At 44.1% G+C, this 17,172-nt stretch overlaps 1 protein-coding gene across 1 annotated transcript; it reads left to right on the forward strand.

The window, feature by feature from the left end:
* The first annotated feature begins 4,166 nt into the window (after positions 1-4,166).
* Positions 4,167-17,161, forward strand: LOC100498622 (sex hormone-binding globulin). The gene is made up of 8 exons (XM_002933338.5): positions 4,167-4,523; positions 9,168-9,280; positions 11,336-11,525; positions 12,317-12,484; positions 12,930-13,095; positions 13,293-13,435; positions 14,160-14,385; positions 15,243-17,161. The coding sequence occupies exons 1-8, from the start codon at positions 4,365-4,367 to the stop codon at positions 15,404-15,406; spliced, it is 1,329 nt and encodes a 442-aa protein (XP_002933384.2). The 5' UTR covers positions 4,167-4,364; the 3' UTR covers positions 15,407-17,161.
* The last annotated feature ends 11 nt before the right edge of the window (positions 17,162-17,172 follow it).

Below are 17,172 nucleotides of genomic sequence, written 5' to 3' on the forward strand. Positions count from 1 at the left end.
TTTGTTTTTTTCCCCCATTTTGGATAAAGTATTTTGGGCTTAGATGTTGGCATTCTGTACTCTTTGGGTCAATGCTCTTTTTCTGTCTGTCTGTTCCCAACCCCACTCACACAGCACTTTGGTACCAACTGGCAGGAATGAACCAACCCCACTCTCACGGCACTCTGGTACCAACTGGCAGGAATGAACCAACCCCACTCTCACGGCACTCTGGTACCAACTGGCAGGAATGAACCAACCCCACTCACACGGCACTCTGGTACCAACTGGCAGGAATGAACCAACCCCACTCACACGGCACTCTGGTACCAACTGGCAGGAATGAACCAACCCCACTCACACGGCACTTTGGTATCAACTGGCAGGAATGAACCAACCCCACTCACACGGCACTCTGGTACCAACTGGCAGGAATGAACCAACCCCACTCACACGGCACTTTGGTACCAACTGGCAGGAATGAACCAACCCCACTCACACGGCACTCTGGTACCAACTGGCAGGAATGAACCAACCCCACTCACACGGCACTCTGGTACCAACTGGCAGGAATGAACCAACCCCACTCACACGGCACTTTGGTACCAACTGGCAGGAATGAACCAACCCCACTCACACGGCACTCTGGTACCAACTGGCAGGAATGAACCAACCCCACTCACACGGCACTCTGGTACCAACTGGCAGGAATGAACCAACCCCACTCACTGAAATTTCACATAATAAAATAGGGGCTTCACCTTTAAGTTAACTTTCAGTATGTTATAGAAATTCCTATTCCTTGCAACTTTGCAATAGTTTACAAATGATTTGCTGCCTTCTGCCTCTTTCCAGCTTTCAAATGGGAGTCACTGACCTTGACCTTGAAACTATGGCTCTAAGTCTACATCACACTTAGGGGTATATTTATCATGCTGTGTAAAAAGTGGAGTGAAGCATTACCAGTGATGTTGCCCAGGGCAACCAATCAGCAATTAGATTTCAACAGTTAGAAAATCAAAGCAACACATCTGATTGGCTGCTAAGAGTAACATCACCGGTGATGTTTTACTCCACTTTTTACACAGCATGATACATATACCCCTTAGTAAATTTAAAGTTGAACTACCCTTTTAAATTACTTGCCCATTCACTGTTAAATATATTTAGCATACTAGCAGAGCATGGTGATGTGATTGGCACGACTGAAGGACCTTTAACACAATCTGTGAAACATGAACAAACTGGAGCCAATATAACTGCCAATATAATTAATTTAGTAACGACAGCGCCACCTGCTGGTCAATCCCTGTAACTGTACAGTCAGATATACTATCAGAAGGAAAACAGACAAGGGCTCTGATGTTGCTCTGCTCAGGAAAGAGATCAGAGGCCTCAGATGCCCTTTTCCATCTCCTTATTATAAAATTCATTAGATGGACTGTTTATAATAACTAAATGTAACTTGCAAAAATGCTTAGAAAAATCCTGAGTGCATAGTTATATATAATTATATAACTAAACACAAACCCATACTGACCTATCTATCCACTCACATACAGACCCACACTGACCTATCTATCCACTCACATACAGACCCATACTGACCTATCTATCCACTCACATACACACCCATACTGACCTATCTATCCACTCACATACAGACCCATACTGACCTATCTATACACTCACATACAGACCCATACTGACCTATCTATCCACTCACATACAGACCCATACTGACCTATCTATACACTCACATACAGACCCATACTGACCTATCTATCCACTCACATACAGACCCATACCGACCTATCTATCCACTCACATACAGACCCATACTGACCTATCCACTCACATACAGACCCACACTGACCTATCTATCCACTCACATACAGACCCACACTGACCTATCCACTCACATACAGACCCATACTGACCTATCTATCCACTCACATACAGACCCACACTGACCTATCCACTCACATACAGACCCATACTGACCTATCTATCCACTCACATACAGACCCATACTGACCTATCCACTCACATACAGACCCATACTGACCTATCTATCCACTCACATACACACCCATACTGACCTATCTATCCACTCACACACAGACCCACACTGACCTATCTATCCACTCATACAGACCCACACTGACCTATCTATCCACTCACATACAGACCCATACTGACCTATCTATCCACTCACATACATACCCACACTGACCTATCTATCCACTCACATACAGACCCATACTGACCTATCTATCCACTCACATACAGACCCATACTGACCTATCTATCCACTCACATACAGACCCACACTGACCTATCTATACACTCACATACAGACCCACACTGACCTATCTATACACTCACATACAGACCCATACTGACCTATCTATCCACTCACATACAGACCCACACTGACCTATCTATACACTCACACACAGACCCACACTGACCTATCTATACACTCCCATACAGACCCATACTGACCTATCTATCCACTCACATACAGACCCACACTGACCTATCTATCCACTCACATACAGACCCACACTGACCTATCTATACACTCACATACAGACCCATACTGACCAATCTATCCACTCACATACATAAACCATATATACCAACATCAATACTAACTAGATTTTAGTATCCCAGTAGCCTTGGACAATTCCAGGGCACTGTAAGGCTAACAATCTCTGCTGTGACCTTGTTTGACTGGGCACCTTCCCAAGAATCCTGTGAGCTGGGCCCCTGGCACAGCCCCTTGTGCCCTGCCCTTATGGCAGCCCTGTGTAGCGCAGCTGGTGGCAGTGCAAAGGGGACGTTTCTCACACGGCCATGGGTGCTCTGCATTCTGGGAACAAATACACAGTAACTCGGCGTTGGGTTCTACTTAATGAGAAACTGGGGGAAGCAAACTCTTCCCAGGCTTGAGACAAGGACACTGCCTGCAGATATAAACACTGCCGGGCCAAACATCATGTGATCTTTGGGGGTGCAACACTGAGATGCAATCAACACAAAAACACACATTCTGTTTCCCCTCCCCCTGGTGTTAATCCTTGTGTAGTTTGTATCCTTATTAAAGTCAACCTTCTCTTTAACGTTGCTATAGTTCAACTATATCTTTATAAGTCATCTTGGTTCTGGAAAGCTTAATAGATACATTTGGATAGGTAAACTTCTCCTCTTCTTTACTATTTATATAAAGGTAACTCACTTTAATGAGACCGGGGTCTGCAATAATAAATACTAGTGCATTAAAATAACAAATTGTACTTGTTCTGTTTGGGGAAGTAAACTGAAATGCACTCTGGGTTTTTTTTCTTTTCTAAAAATACTACATTGATCAGACCTAGAGAGGGTTGTCTTGCTTTTCTTCTTAATTTACTTATTATACAACTACATTCTCCCAAGGTATTCTGGTTCTTGGGATCTAAATAGATAAAAAGCATTTCCCTTTTCCAATTACAGTCTGCCTGCACAGTACAAAAATGGGCGCAGATTTGCATCAATGAAACCATATACACCTTGGGAAGATTAGTAGTATGGTATATACAGTAGTGCTGTTTGGGCAGGGCTGTATATAGGTGCGGTGCCACCCTAGGCTCCTAATCTAAACACGATTCCTGTGTAATGCGCAAGATGTCACTTACATCACCGACCCCTCACCCCAGCTCCATAGCCAGATTTCCTATGGAAATTTTATTTATTTTTAATTAAAAAAACAAATAACCAGTGGGCTGCCCCAAGCCCAGGTCCTTGGGTATCTTCATATAAATAGTGGCCCTGTGTGCGGGCAGCACTGATACCCGTGGGTTGGGTGGGTTCTGGCAGACTTCTGCATGCCATTTGTTGCTCACAGGCAGGTTCGGGTTGAGCCTACCAGGAGAACCCTAGTGACCCCGGCCTGTCAGGTGAGGTTGGCTGAGGTTTGTGGGTCAGGCAAGGTTATTCGAGGAAGAGTCAGACCATTATGGCAGGTAAGGGATGTTATGAGTCAGTGGCAGGGGGGACCCTTGAGATCGTGGGGCCCAAGGAATGTGCAAGAGCAGTACTTCTTGCTTAGCATTTCTTTGGAGAGAATCAGAGCTGGGAAATTATACAAAGAAATAAAGTTGGAGGAAGATGTCCATGGACTGTGTTGGGCTCACTGGAGCATCACTGAGAGCAGAATCAGTAGCGGCTGGGTACTGGTTAAATGTCATTATTAAAGGCTCAGCCTCAGGCATGCAAACATCTGGCAGGAGGCAGGGAGCCCAGTCAGAGCTGCACTGGGAGCCAAGGATGGACTTTACTAATGGGGCGGCACCCGTGACCCCTCCTCTCCATGTATAACTTCTAGCAACTGCCTAGTGACCATGCACTCCATTTGCAGCAAGGCATCCCTGATAATGACGGCTCTTGGCTGGCTGGCACTGCCTCTTGCCCTGTCCCTGCTCTCCTGGCCAGCCTCGGTACTTACCTCTCCTCCCCCTGCGCTCAGCCACGATTCTGCTCTCCAGCAGCAACTGGCACAGGTAGGTCATTTCTTTAGGGCATTATATTGTCTTTTCTGATATATTTCTTCCTGGATATAGTTAGAATATTAGGCTGATACGGGCACTGGGTTGAGATTTTTGTGCTGAATGGAGAAAAAGAGGCAATGAAGGAACTGCAACTCCCAGAAACCACCTGACAGCTATATTATAACCAATTGCACATTTACTGTATTCTGAACACAGGTATAGTGAACCTTGGAAAAAAAAACTTTAATATCATATACACAGTGGTATTGTAAGATAATTTGCAGTTGGTCTTTATTTTATGTTCTTTTACTCTCTATCACTCTAACCTGTTGCTAGTGTTCCACCATTCCCAGCAACCAGGCAGTGGTTTTGGCAGACTGAAACACAAAAAGCATAGATTCAGAATGGGAAGATGAATGTCTGTAAAAATAATTTGATTTAATTTCAGGATTAATTTAAACTCATAAATATGTGCCCCTGTGGTTGTGCCAAGAAGACAGGTGAAATTTCCTGCTAATTGTGCTAACTGAATTCTCTTCTTACCTTAGCATTGGAAAATCATTCAAAGTGAGTAATTAATGACCCGGCTGTTTTTATACCTAAAGAGGGGAACGTTCCAATTACAATTTAATTTTTTTTTACTATGCAAATTACTATTTTGGGGTGTAGTACCCCTTTAATACCTATAACCTGGCAGAAATGGGGGCAAAGGAAACACACGTTTGCCTCTATCTGGCCCCTGTTTTCACCATTTAGGGTAAAGGCGCACATAGCACTTAGCTGCCCCAGGAAGATCACCTCTGCTGTGGGCAACAAAGTGTCCCAAATGCAGAATAATGGGGATCACTGGGGGTATAACACTTTACATGTGGCAGTTCAACTAAATAGCAGTGAAAATGCAGAAGAAAGCAGTTACCCCGATTAAGCGGAGTCTCCTCATGTAAAGAGTTCATGCAGCCGCCCCTACTCATAACATTGGAGGCCTTGTTGCCCACAGGAGAGACAGGCTCCTATGGGTGGCAAAACTTTACTCCTGCCTTTGTGCATAAGGGCAACTACTAAGCACAGTTGGAGTTTGTGTAATTACGTTTCTTTAAATTTCTCAGCCTGTAAGTTAGTGTTGTTTGTAGGGATGGGGTCCAGGTCCCTATTATTTCTCTAAAGCAGGGCTGTCCAACTGGAGGCCCACGGGCCAGATGTGGCCCTCCAAAAGGTTTTTATGACCCCCAGTCTGCTTGAAGGCTCCATAGACTTCATTGTATGACATTGTATCATTTTAATTGTATCTGGCCCAATCAGTCCACTACATATAATAAGTTGTACAGCACTGTGTATGTGTATCATTAATAAAGTGTAACTTGTTCCTATTACTATGATAGATTTCTATACTTGTTTAACAACCACAGTTCCTTCCCAGAGGCTATTATCCCCCCACTGCTACTATAGGCACCATCTCTCCCTACTATACCTGCTATCCCACAGCCCCAGTCCCTTCCCAGAGGCTATTATCCCCCCACTGCTACTATAGGCACCATCTCTCCCTACTATACCTGCTATCCTACAGCCACAGTCCCTTCCCAGAGGCTATTATCCCCCCACTGCTACTATAGGCACCATCTCTCCCTACTATACCTGCTATCCCACAGCCACAGTCCCTTCCCAGAGGCTATTATCCCCCCACTGCTACTATAGGCACCATCTCTCCCTACTATACCTGCTACCCCACAGCCACAGTCCCTTCCCAGAGGCTATTATCCCCACTGCTACTATAGGCACCATCTCTCCCTACTATACCTGCTATCCCACAGCCACAGTCCCTTCCCAGAGGCTATTATCCCCCCACTGCTACTATAGGCACCATCTCTCCCTACTATACCTGCTATCCCACAGCCACAGTCCCTTCCCAGAGGCTATTATCCCCCCACTGCTACTATAGGCACCATCTCTCCCTACTATACCTGCTATCCCACAGCCACAGTCCCTTCCCAGAGGCTATTATCCCCCCACTGCTACTATAGGCACCATCTCTCCCTACTATACCTGCTATCCCACAGCCACAGTCCCTTCCCAGAGGCTATTATCCCACTGCTACTATAGGCACCATCTCTCCCTACTATACCTGCTATCCCACAGCCACAGTCCCTTCCCAGAGGCTATTATCCCACTGCTACTATAGGCACCATCTCTCCCTACTATACCTGCTATCCCACAGCCCCAGTCCCTTCCCAGAGGCTATTATCCCACTGATACTATAGGCACCATCTCTCCCTACTATACCTGCTATCCCACAGCCCCAGTCCCTTCCCAGAGGCTATTATCCCACTGCTACTATAGGCACCATCTCTCCCTACTATACCTGCTATCCCACAGCCACAGTCCCTTCCCAGAGGCTATTATCCCACTGCTACTATAGGCACCATCTCTCCCTACTATACCTGCTATCCCACAGCCCCAGTCCCTTCCCAGAGGCTATTATCCCCCCACTGCTACTATAGGCACCATCTCTCCCTACTATACCTGCTATCCCACAGCCCCAGTCCCTTCCCAGAGGCTATTATCCCACTGCTACTATAGGCACCATCTCTCCCTACTATACCTGCTATCCCACAGCCCCAGTCCCTTCCCAGAGGCTATTATCCCCCCACTGCTACTATAGGCACCATCTCTCCCTACTATACCTGCTATCCCACAGCCCCAGTCCCTTCCCAGAGGCTATTATCCCACTGCTACTATAGACACCATCTCTCCCTACTATACCTGCTATCCCACAGCCACAGTCCCTTCCCAGAGGCTATTATCCCACTGCTACTATAGGCACCATCTCTCCCTACTATACCTGCTATCCCACAGCCCCAGTCCCTTCCCAGAGGCTATTATCCCCCACTGCTACTATAGGCACCATCTCTCCCTACTATACCTGCTATCCCACAGCCACAGTCTCTTCCCAGAGGCTATTATGCCACTGCTACTAACTTTGGTGGTTGTATTCTGTCTGTGTAGGTGAGGGAGTGCTTTCAATCTATCAATTTCTGCATTTATCCTACTGGTATGTCCTGAGTTAATATAGTGCTCATTGGGCATTTTAACTAGCATCTTAACTAGCTTGTCTGGGAAGTTCTAAGTTGCCAGTTCTACTGTGAATATACTGGCATATCTGGGATTACTATGTTGATTATCCATTTTCTGTAATAATTATACCGGTGCATCTGGAATATGCTGATTATTTATTTTCTGTAGTAATTATACTGGCACATCTGGGGTGTGTTTTAGTATAATGGGTGTAGTATTTAGGGGTGTGTTCACAAAGTTGATGTGGCCAAAAAACTTTTGTTGCACTGTTTGTGCCAAACCTTTTACTCCTCTTTCTAATTTTCAATATGATTTTGCCTCATTAACCAGCCCTACAGGACAGCTGCCTTACCTTCTGGCCATGCTGGCTGCTCACTGCCCAAAAAAAACTCTCTCCTTCTAGGATGTAAACGTAGCCAGCGTTCCACTGTGGAAGGAACTGTTATCTTTAATAATAAGAGAGTTTCAGTTATACAGAAGGCAGAGCCCGGCAAGCAGACATTGCTGGACCTAGCTAGCCAGCCGCCCTAGGCAATCTGACTGGCCACCTCGCCCACCACACAACCCATTGTCCCCTGCCATTGTGCCCCCCCACTGTCAGCGTGCATGCCTGCGCTTGTTCCCGTGCCCGCGCATGTGTATCGACAGTGAGGGGGGAGCGCGATGCACTGGGACAAGTGCGGTTCATGATGACTACGTGCCGGGAAAAGTAGCCAGCAGAGGGGTATGAGGGCACAAAGTAGGGGAGTAGAAGAGGTGCCCAGTGCCCCCCGGCATTGTGCCCTAAGCATGTGCCTCTTCTGCCTTCCCCTAGTTCCAGCCCTGCAAGCAGCATGTTTGCACTAAGAGAATAGAAAAGTTGAACCATTCTGCCAGGTAATACCTTCAATATATTCATTTCCAGCAGTGATCTCTCTGGCATATTTGTGGCCAATGTGTTAATTGTCCATTTTTGCAGTGATCTTTGTGCCATGTCTGCATTTATTCTGTGTGTATATCACTTCCCATAAAGCCTCTTATGGTCTGGCCCAGTCTCCCCACTGATTGGCAGCTCTGCACATTGAAGTCTCTTAATATAAATCATTTATAAAACAATAAAATATACTTAAAATAGTGGCTGGCCAGCTATCAGCTATGTAAACTCTCTCATATAACCCAAATAGCCTTTATTAGTTCCAGTTTGGATACCACATAAGTGACTGTTCTTCTGGTTAAAAGATTTTGCCTGTTATTGGGTTATGTATAGTACAGCAGATTTTCGTGATGTATGCCCTCTACTTAAACTGCAAACATCTGGATTAATTGCCCCCAAATCCAGAGAAGGATTTAGCTAAACATCCATAAAATGGTTGGGCAACACAGTGGTTATTCCTTCTGCCTTGCAGAATTCCAATTTGGGCATCTACACAGAGTTTGTATGTTCTATATGGCTTTTCTTCCCACACTACAGGCAGGTTAATTGGCTCCTGATAAAACTGACCATAGTGTGTGTGAATGTGATAGGGACCTAAGATTGTAAGCTCCATGTCGGCGCTGTATAAATAAGAGATAATAAAGATAATGGTTAGTAAGCCTTGTGTCTTTCAGGAAGTGACCTGTTCTTCTGGAAAGCCGACAAGATCCTCAGACAGCCTATTCCTGGGGAGCGGAGATGAGCAGCATCTTCTGCACATGGAATTCCAGTTCTCTGAACTAACAAGGTATTTAAAGTCCCACTCTCCATTTTAACCATAGGGTAGAGGTAGGCAGCTGATTAGGAAGGAAGCTCAGGAATGATCAGCTAATCTTTCTGGAGAGGATGGGGATTAATGGGAATACCTATAAGTGCAATTAGCAGAGTGTGCAGGCTAGATTCATATATGCTCTAATCTACTATTTATGGATAAATCATCACTTCTTATCCCCTTCATTAAATTAGTTAGCAAAGACAGCAGTTGCATTCAGGGCCGGAACTAGGGGTGGGCAGAAGAGGCACCTGCCTAGGGTGCAACGAGTGGGGGGCGCCAGGCAGGAACCTCTCCTGCCTACCCCTAGTCCGCACTACCTTCTCATTGCCCCCGCCGGTTGTCATTACGCGGTGGGGGCAATGACCACCCCACCTCATGCTTGACGGAACTGTGCATGCACACCGAAGCACACGCAAAGGGGGTGGGAGGTGCAGGGGTGAGGTGGTCGACCAGGTTGCCTATGGTGCCCGGTTGGCGTGGCCCGCCCCTGGTTGCATGCAAGCTTCACATATCAATTTTGTAATTGGCTGCTTGGAGATGTAGCATCTTTACAGTTGAACAAAATTCAAAATAGGCCTTGGCATTTCAAGTACACAGAGGCCCAAACAGCCCCCCACCAGCCCAATAAATAGTGTCTGGCCCCAAAGATGGATTATTGCCCCTACAAAAATTAGTCAAAGGATTCTATCATGATTTTTCTTTCTAAATTATACTGTTTTTTCTTAAACCAACAAATGTATCTTTTTAGTTGCAAAAACTCCCATGTAACTGAAGGAGTCCCAAGCCAGACTTGGATTTCTTACTATTGAGTGCTATTCTGATACCTACTGGGAGCTGCTATCACTCCAATTTGCAGCTCAGCAGTAAAGTGTGACTGAAGTTTATCAGAGCACAGGTCACATGGTTGTGGCACCCTGGAAAATTAAGAATATGGCTAGCCCCATGTGAAATTAAGTATAAAAAGATATGTTTGCATTGAAAACAGATTTCAATGCAGGATTCAGCTGGAGAAGTTCTATTAACTGAAATGTTTTCCCACGACCGTATTCCTTTAACACACAGGCGCTGCAAGTTTTCTGTGCGTCCTGTTCCCAGTGCTCCTCCATATGCAAGCGAACGTGCGGCTGGGCGGCATGTCTCTGCTAAATTTGTGCCGGCCTGACAGGGTAAACCAAGAGCTCGCCCTGGAGATATAGTTACCACATTTCAAGCATTCTATCAAAAATTATATAAACAAACTCATAGTAAGGGAAAAATAGGTTGTAAGACTTACATGTATCAGTTGAATCTCCCAACATTATCAGCTGACCAACAATTAATGGCTGCACCAATAACTATAAAATAAATACAAACAGCCATTAGAAACTTTAACAATCAGAAATGCCCTGGATCTACTACAAAAAAATTGTAAAATCATTAGCCACCCAGCCCCGCCGATTGTTTGCAGACATTGGCAATACAGCCCACTTCTGTCCTGAAACATTAGGAGTCTATATCTCAGCAATACCTAAACCTTCTAAGGACCCAACCAAGGCTGAGAATTACAGAGCAATATCTTTACTCAATATTGATTTAAAAATGTTGCCAAAGATCTATGCAACTAAATAGCTTTATCACCTCAATCATACATAAAGACCAAGTAGGCTGTATGCCATCATGCCAAGCCAGCGATAATATTAGGAGGGCGGTGGGCATTCTCCATGTAGCCAGGGAGGTGGGTACACAACTGGTGCTCATCTGATTTGTGGCGTAATGCATGCACAGTTGCATTAACTTTGGTGAATCAGACACAATTGCATTAAACACATCACCCCCTTTCTATTTCAGTGTCACTGAAATTCTGGGGGAAATGCACTTTTCTCACTGCACTTACGGATGTAAATGAGCGCTATATACTTACCCACCCATAAAACTTAATGTAGTATTGCTCAGAGTTAGGGTTGCCACCGGCTGGTATTTTACCTGCTTAGCCAAAGGGATATCCCCTCAGAGTCCTGGAGTGACTTTGTATCACCTTGTACTTTGCAGTAACCAGTCTTCTTTTGATTTTCGGACCTATGACCCAGATGGGATTATTTTCTACGGAGATGTGGGGAAGGGTAATTGGTTTGTGCTTGGACTCCGGGAGGGAAAGCTGGAAGTTCAAATGAACAACGCCAATGGGCAGATGTTGCTATCTAAGTGGGGACCACACATCAGTGATGGCACGTGGAGGAAGGTAGGATGGTTCAAAGTATGGCAGCCGGTGTCAAAAACCTATTTATGTTCCTTTGATGTAACATTTTTTTTTATAGCCTTAATTTTCCCTGTAACGTTTTGTTTATTACATGGAAATAACGGTGCTGGCACAGATGCATGGTATCTCTTAATAGGGAGGAGAGCAATATATGACCCTGTTCAGTTGAGCCACCCTAAATTTCATTACATTGTGCCCCCTGTGGCGCAAGGCCATGCCCCTACTGGGTTCTTTTTATGGGATTTCAGCAAAAGAAAATAACTACAGAAGGGATATAGAAGCTTGTTTCCAGCCAGTCAGATAGGTTATGACTAAAGCAGTAATGCATTTGTAGGAGCTGAAGAAAATATTTTAAGATAGCAATAATTATATTCTTACTTCTTAATATTGGCCTTAGTTAATAGAAGAGAGAAAGGTTTATGGTTAAATAAAAAATTGTTAGTGAACTTTGTATAAAATACTTGCGAAAAAAAGCTTTAGCTCCTAGTTGTTGCTCTGTGCTGCAACCAAATACAATTGTAGAAATCCGAACAATAGGAAAAAAGCTTCAGCAGGTTTGCTGCAAAACATTTATTGTGGGTAATGGTAACCACTACCCACAATAAATGTTTTGCAGCAAACCTGCTGAAGCTTTTTTCCTATTTTTTGGATTTCTACAGGTTTATGGTTTAGTGGCCCTAACCTAATGTATTCATGTGCAACCTGGGACTCTCTAGCTATTCTGAACTACTTACCCATCATCCAATTCCTGGAGTCACAGATCTGTTTTACAGGTAACTGTGGACAGCGGTACCAATACTATTGAGGTGAGGGTGGATGGAGAACTTGTGGTGAAGTTAATCCATCATGTGAGCCCTCAGCCTAGTGCTCAGGTTCCTTCCCAGCTCAGCATTGTCGTGGGAAACCTACCAGCAGGCAGTGACAATCAGCTCATTAAACCGGTAAGAGGCACCACTTAGCCTTTATCCATTTCTTGTCTATGAGTATGACTTATGGATATTTAGAGCTTTATTCATAGCGCATAAGGGCGCACTCATTTTTGAAAGTGCGATGAAACAGGATTCCTTTGCCGCACCCTTCACAGAATACAATGTTACAGCTATTGTGGCCACCACGCTTCCCCCATTTTCTATCATAGGGTGCAAGGATACAGATAATAACAGCACACCTACATCTCTTTGACTTGTTTGGTTGTATGAAGGTATAAGTCTGAATGCCAAAGTAAAGAGAAAGTAAAATGAAGACATTATAAGATTGCAAAAAAATGTGTCAGGAAAGCAAAGTTAAATGATAAGTTATCTGAGACCTGCATGATCCTGGGAATTGTGTCCTGCATAAATATGATTAGTATTGCACTTAGCCCTTAGCTACTCCGTCCCTTCTCAGATACAACCTGCTTTGGATGGGTGTATGCGCAACTGGGCCTGGGTGAAGAAAGATGCACGAGTTTTGGAGGAGGCTTTGAATACAGACGAGAACCGACGCTGCTTTGAACAGGAAAGCCCAGGATCTTTCTTTCCATCCAATGGTTATGTTGTTTTCAAACCTGAAAGTAAGTGTTCTTTTAGCTATTACACTTTTCATTCAACAGTACATGAAAAAATCCCAGCAGCATTAGTATATATGACATGATACATGGCTGAAGCAATCTAAAGTCTATGTTCAGTTTGTGACGTTCCCCATTGTAAGAAGATTAAGATGTGGGCTAACACTGTTTCCTTTCTGTTAAGACTGACTGTTTCCTTGCAGTGCTTCATACAATAGACATTGAAACTTGGGGACTGTCAGTTAAGCTGCTGTTCCGAGTGGTCGAGAATGGCGGAATTCTGCTCGTATTACGTGATGGTAGCAAGGTTTCTGCACTAACGGTGGCACTGGACTGCCAGAAGAAGGTAGAGTGTGACACATCTTATCTTCCACACTGTTTTAGGCTACTGTCCCACAGTAGTAGAGATCTATTGTGAGTGACTAAGGGCAAAGACACATGGAGTGATAAGACGTGGTTTTCCGCTGGGCATATTAGTCGCTGTGAATTACACAGTACCCTATGGTGGGTGCTAACTAATCGCCCCATGTGTCTTTGCCATTAATCTCTCCATGGGACATTAACCTTATATCCTTCCTACTTATCTCCCCCTGGGAAGGATTCACAGATACAATTACACAAAATACATGAGACCCTAAATTTGGCTGATTCTAGCTGCTGATATCAGTCCTTTAGAGCGATTCGGCAGCTTATCTGCCTATGTATGGGCACGAACGACAGGCCTGCACGACTGACAGATCTCGATTGGGCAGGTTTCATTTTCCATTGGATCAGGGACCACATCAAAGAGCCGATGTGAAAAATCAAACCAACAGCACCTATACCTGTCACTCTAATTGGAATTGGCCTGATATCACCCACTCGTAGGGTCTTACTGTGTATGGCCACCTTAAGAATATCCATGCAAAACATCCAGGCACAATAGCCCCAGCCCTGTAGCTGAGGGAGTGAATAAACAGTGCATATAGTGCCAGAAGTAGAACATTTCCTTGTGCCAAGGGCATTGTAAGGTTTAAGGACGATGAACAAAAGTTTACAAAGAACTCTAATGGTTGTTTTCCTGTTTCCAGGCTCTCACTATGGCTCTTGGTGGCAATCTGATGCATTCTGAGTCCCTGCCAGAACATGTGTGTGCAGGACACTGGGAGTTCAGGGAGCTTCACATTAAAACTAGCGAGATAAATGGAAATCAAACAAAGTATACTGTGTTATGGGACGTCAAACCAGCAGACCTTAAAGCTCTAAAAGATGTTTGGTTGGACCCAGCTGCTCAGCTTTTTGTTGGAGGCATCCCAGGTCTGTGGGTTATACTGCCCCTGTTAATGTTCAGGAATGTATTTATAGTTATGCTAAACCTTGACTGGTTGAACCTACCATTGCTACAAGTGAGTTAGGTGCTCACTTAGCTTGGTAAGTCGTCAGAGGGCTAGTATTCACAAAGGGTATTCCAGCTGAACCACTATGCAATTTATTTGTCTGTTGTAAGAACACAAACGCTCTAAAACGTGAAGGTAATGATGTATTATATTGCAACTTAGGAACTGCACACCAACAGAAATAGGGGCTATAATTGAATATATAGATAATTATTGACAAAATGACTTGGTATTATATATGCTGTAAATGAGGACCACAGAACACAAATTAAATGTGCCTTATACCATAAGATTTGCCTGCTTAAAGGGATACTGACACTAAAAAACAACCCTTCATTAAAAGTTACCTATAGGTCATGTTGACCATTTTTCACTGATGGGGCTGTTTTTGTAAGTAATTGTAACATGAAGTTCCTAAACCTGACTGTTCTGCCAACCTGACTGTCCCTTCTCAGCCTGTCAGTTATAGCTTCTAATGCTAACAGGCTACTGCTGCACAAATATGGCCGCCCCCTCAAAAGGGAACATGGGGGATCAGATAGGTAATGTAAAAGCATTGAACACTTTTAAGGCAAAAATATAAATAGCATACAAAGACAATGTCAAATGACCAACACTAGATGCAAAAAATAGGATGTGCTCATATTTATTGGACTTCCAACTATGCAGCCAATAGGCAGAGTGGAAAGAGGTGGAAGAACATGATTGTATTTGTCAAGAAAGAAAAAAAAAATTATTTTCCTCTTTTATTATTATTTTCCTTTTTTGTCTTTGCAGACAATTCCCCTGATTATGAGCCGTACTTCTCTGGATGCCTGAAACTCACGGTGCAAGGGCGAGCTGTAAGCCTGGACTTGGCGCAGTACAAGCACCCTCATGTCCGCACCCACAGCTGCCCCCAAGGGACAGAGATAAAACCTTGCTCCTGGGTTGAACCCTAGTCACAGAGTCGCACCTCTGAATATTTGAGGACTACTTCATACTAATTCTACTGTAGATTCTGCAAAAAGGCAAAAGGAATGTAGCGCAATGTAAAATGTCTCGGATACCAAGACTGCTCTTAATCTGCTTTTATAACCTGCATTGTATGATATACAGCTGATGGTATATGGGCCAAACCCACCCTGGCACCTTACATTGACGTGAATGTAAATCTCCCAATAGCGCCTATACTATTCATTTACTTTCCCCTATTAAATCAGTAGGACTGGGCAGGGGTCAATGTTATGCCCTTTTGAGCCCAATGATAAGCACCGTATGTGCTATCGGCCTGTGGTAGACTCATACACTGCTCTTTTTAACCCCTGTATTTAAACCCACAACCCATTTTAGTTTAGAAATGTAATTTATCCATAATCACTTAGTTATGAAATATCCATGTCTAATAGCAGGGCCAAAAATGGAACCCAGCTGATGTGTGATTAATATGTGAGTGGAAATAAGTTATCTTGGCCAAACACTGGGAATGGGGGGCTCTAAAAAAATTTTGATGCAGTGTTAACATTCCATTAAGCAGCAAAGGTGTGGCGTGCCTTAAAATTAACTTTTAGTATGATATATCCATTCATAATCTAAAACTATTTGCGACTAGGTTTTCATTTTTCATGTTTTATGTTTTTGTAATTATTTAGTTTTGTTGTTCAGCAGCATTACAGTGTGGAATTTCTGGTAGCCAGGGCCCAGTTTACCCTAGCAACCAGGCAGTGGATTGAATGAGAGACTGTTATATAAAAGATAAATAATAAAAAGTAACAATAACAATACATATGTGGCCTCAGAGAGAAATGGTTTTTTGACTGTCTGGGTCAGTGGCCCTTGTTCCACAGCTGGAAAGAGGCAGAAGAGGACCATTTAAAAATGATAGGATATTATATAACGTACTAAAAGAAAAAATGTGAACAACCCCTACATGGCAGGATTATTTGTCTGTTGGAACCTGGGGTCAGAGCCAGGAGTGGGTTCTAAACTGGTCCCTGGCATTTCCAGTACACAGAGGCCCAAACAGCCCCCCAGCAGCCCAATAAATAGTGACAGTCTATGGCATCTTACAGCAGCCCCTCTGGCATTTGCCAGAATCCGCAGATTGCCAGTCCAGGCCTGGTCAAAGCTGTATGGACTCAGAGATGATATCTTGCCATGCTCCTTATTTCCCATTCAAAACCCTTTGCTTTTGCATTGTTTCATGTCTGCGCTTTGCACCCAGCGCCGGATTTCACACTGTCACACCCAAGGGGCCCACTGGTTAGTGCCTGCTGGTGCTTATATGTATCCTGTGTTCCTGAATACTGGGGCCCAGCCAGTCAAAACCAGCTATAGGGGGTGCAGGGATTGTAAAAACTCTTGGGCGGTAGAACCTAAGGGGTCTCTATCATATCAGAAGAAAAAATATCACTGTAAAGAAGAGGCATGACTTTAGGAGGATATGGGTGTAGAAATGGGGAGTGGGTGTGTTAAGAAAGTCACTTACCTCTACTGCCTACCCCTAGTTCTGGCCCAGCCCAGGCTTGTTGGAGTGTGCAGTTCTGCTACTTCTGGGTCAGATGATGATCTCTAGAAAGGGCTTATTAACTCCTGTTAACCGAGTGCATAACTGGCTGCCGTCTAGTGGCTAATATCCTAATGTCTTAATCAAAACTATATATTATATGTTTTTTTTCTTATTCTTATTACATATAGCAAATATATTGAGGTACATATGATTCAGAAT

This window comes from Xenopus tropicalis, chromosome 5, assembly GCF_000004195.4.
Source record: "Xenopus tropicalis strain Nigerian chromosome 5, UCB_Xtro_10.0, whole genome shotgun sequence".
NCBI lineage: Eukaryota > Metazoa > Chordata > Amphibia > Anura > Pipidae > Xenopus > Xenopus tropicalis.

Bases quoted from the DNA above. Each gene is read 5' to 3' on its own strand.
- LOC100498622 (XM_002933338.5), top strand. From the start codon at position 4,365: ATGCACTCCATTTGCAGCAAGGCATCCCTGATAATGACGGCTCTTGGC. The intron at 11,526-12,316 runs GTAGGATGGTTC...TCTGTTTTACAG, and splicing joins GTGATGGCACGTGGAGGAAG to GTAACTGTGGACAGCGGTAC. The intron at 13,436-14,159 runs GTAGAGTGTGAC...TCCTGTTTCCAG, and splicing joins CACTGGACTGCCAGAAGAAG to GCTCTCACTATGGCTCTTGG.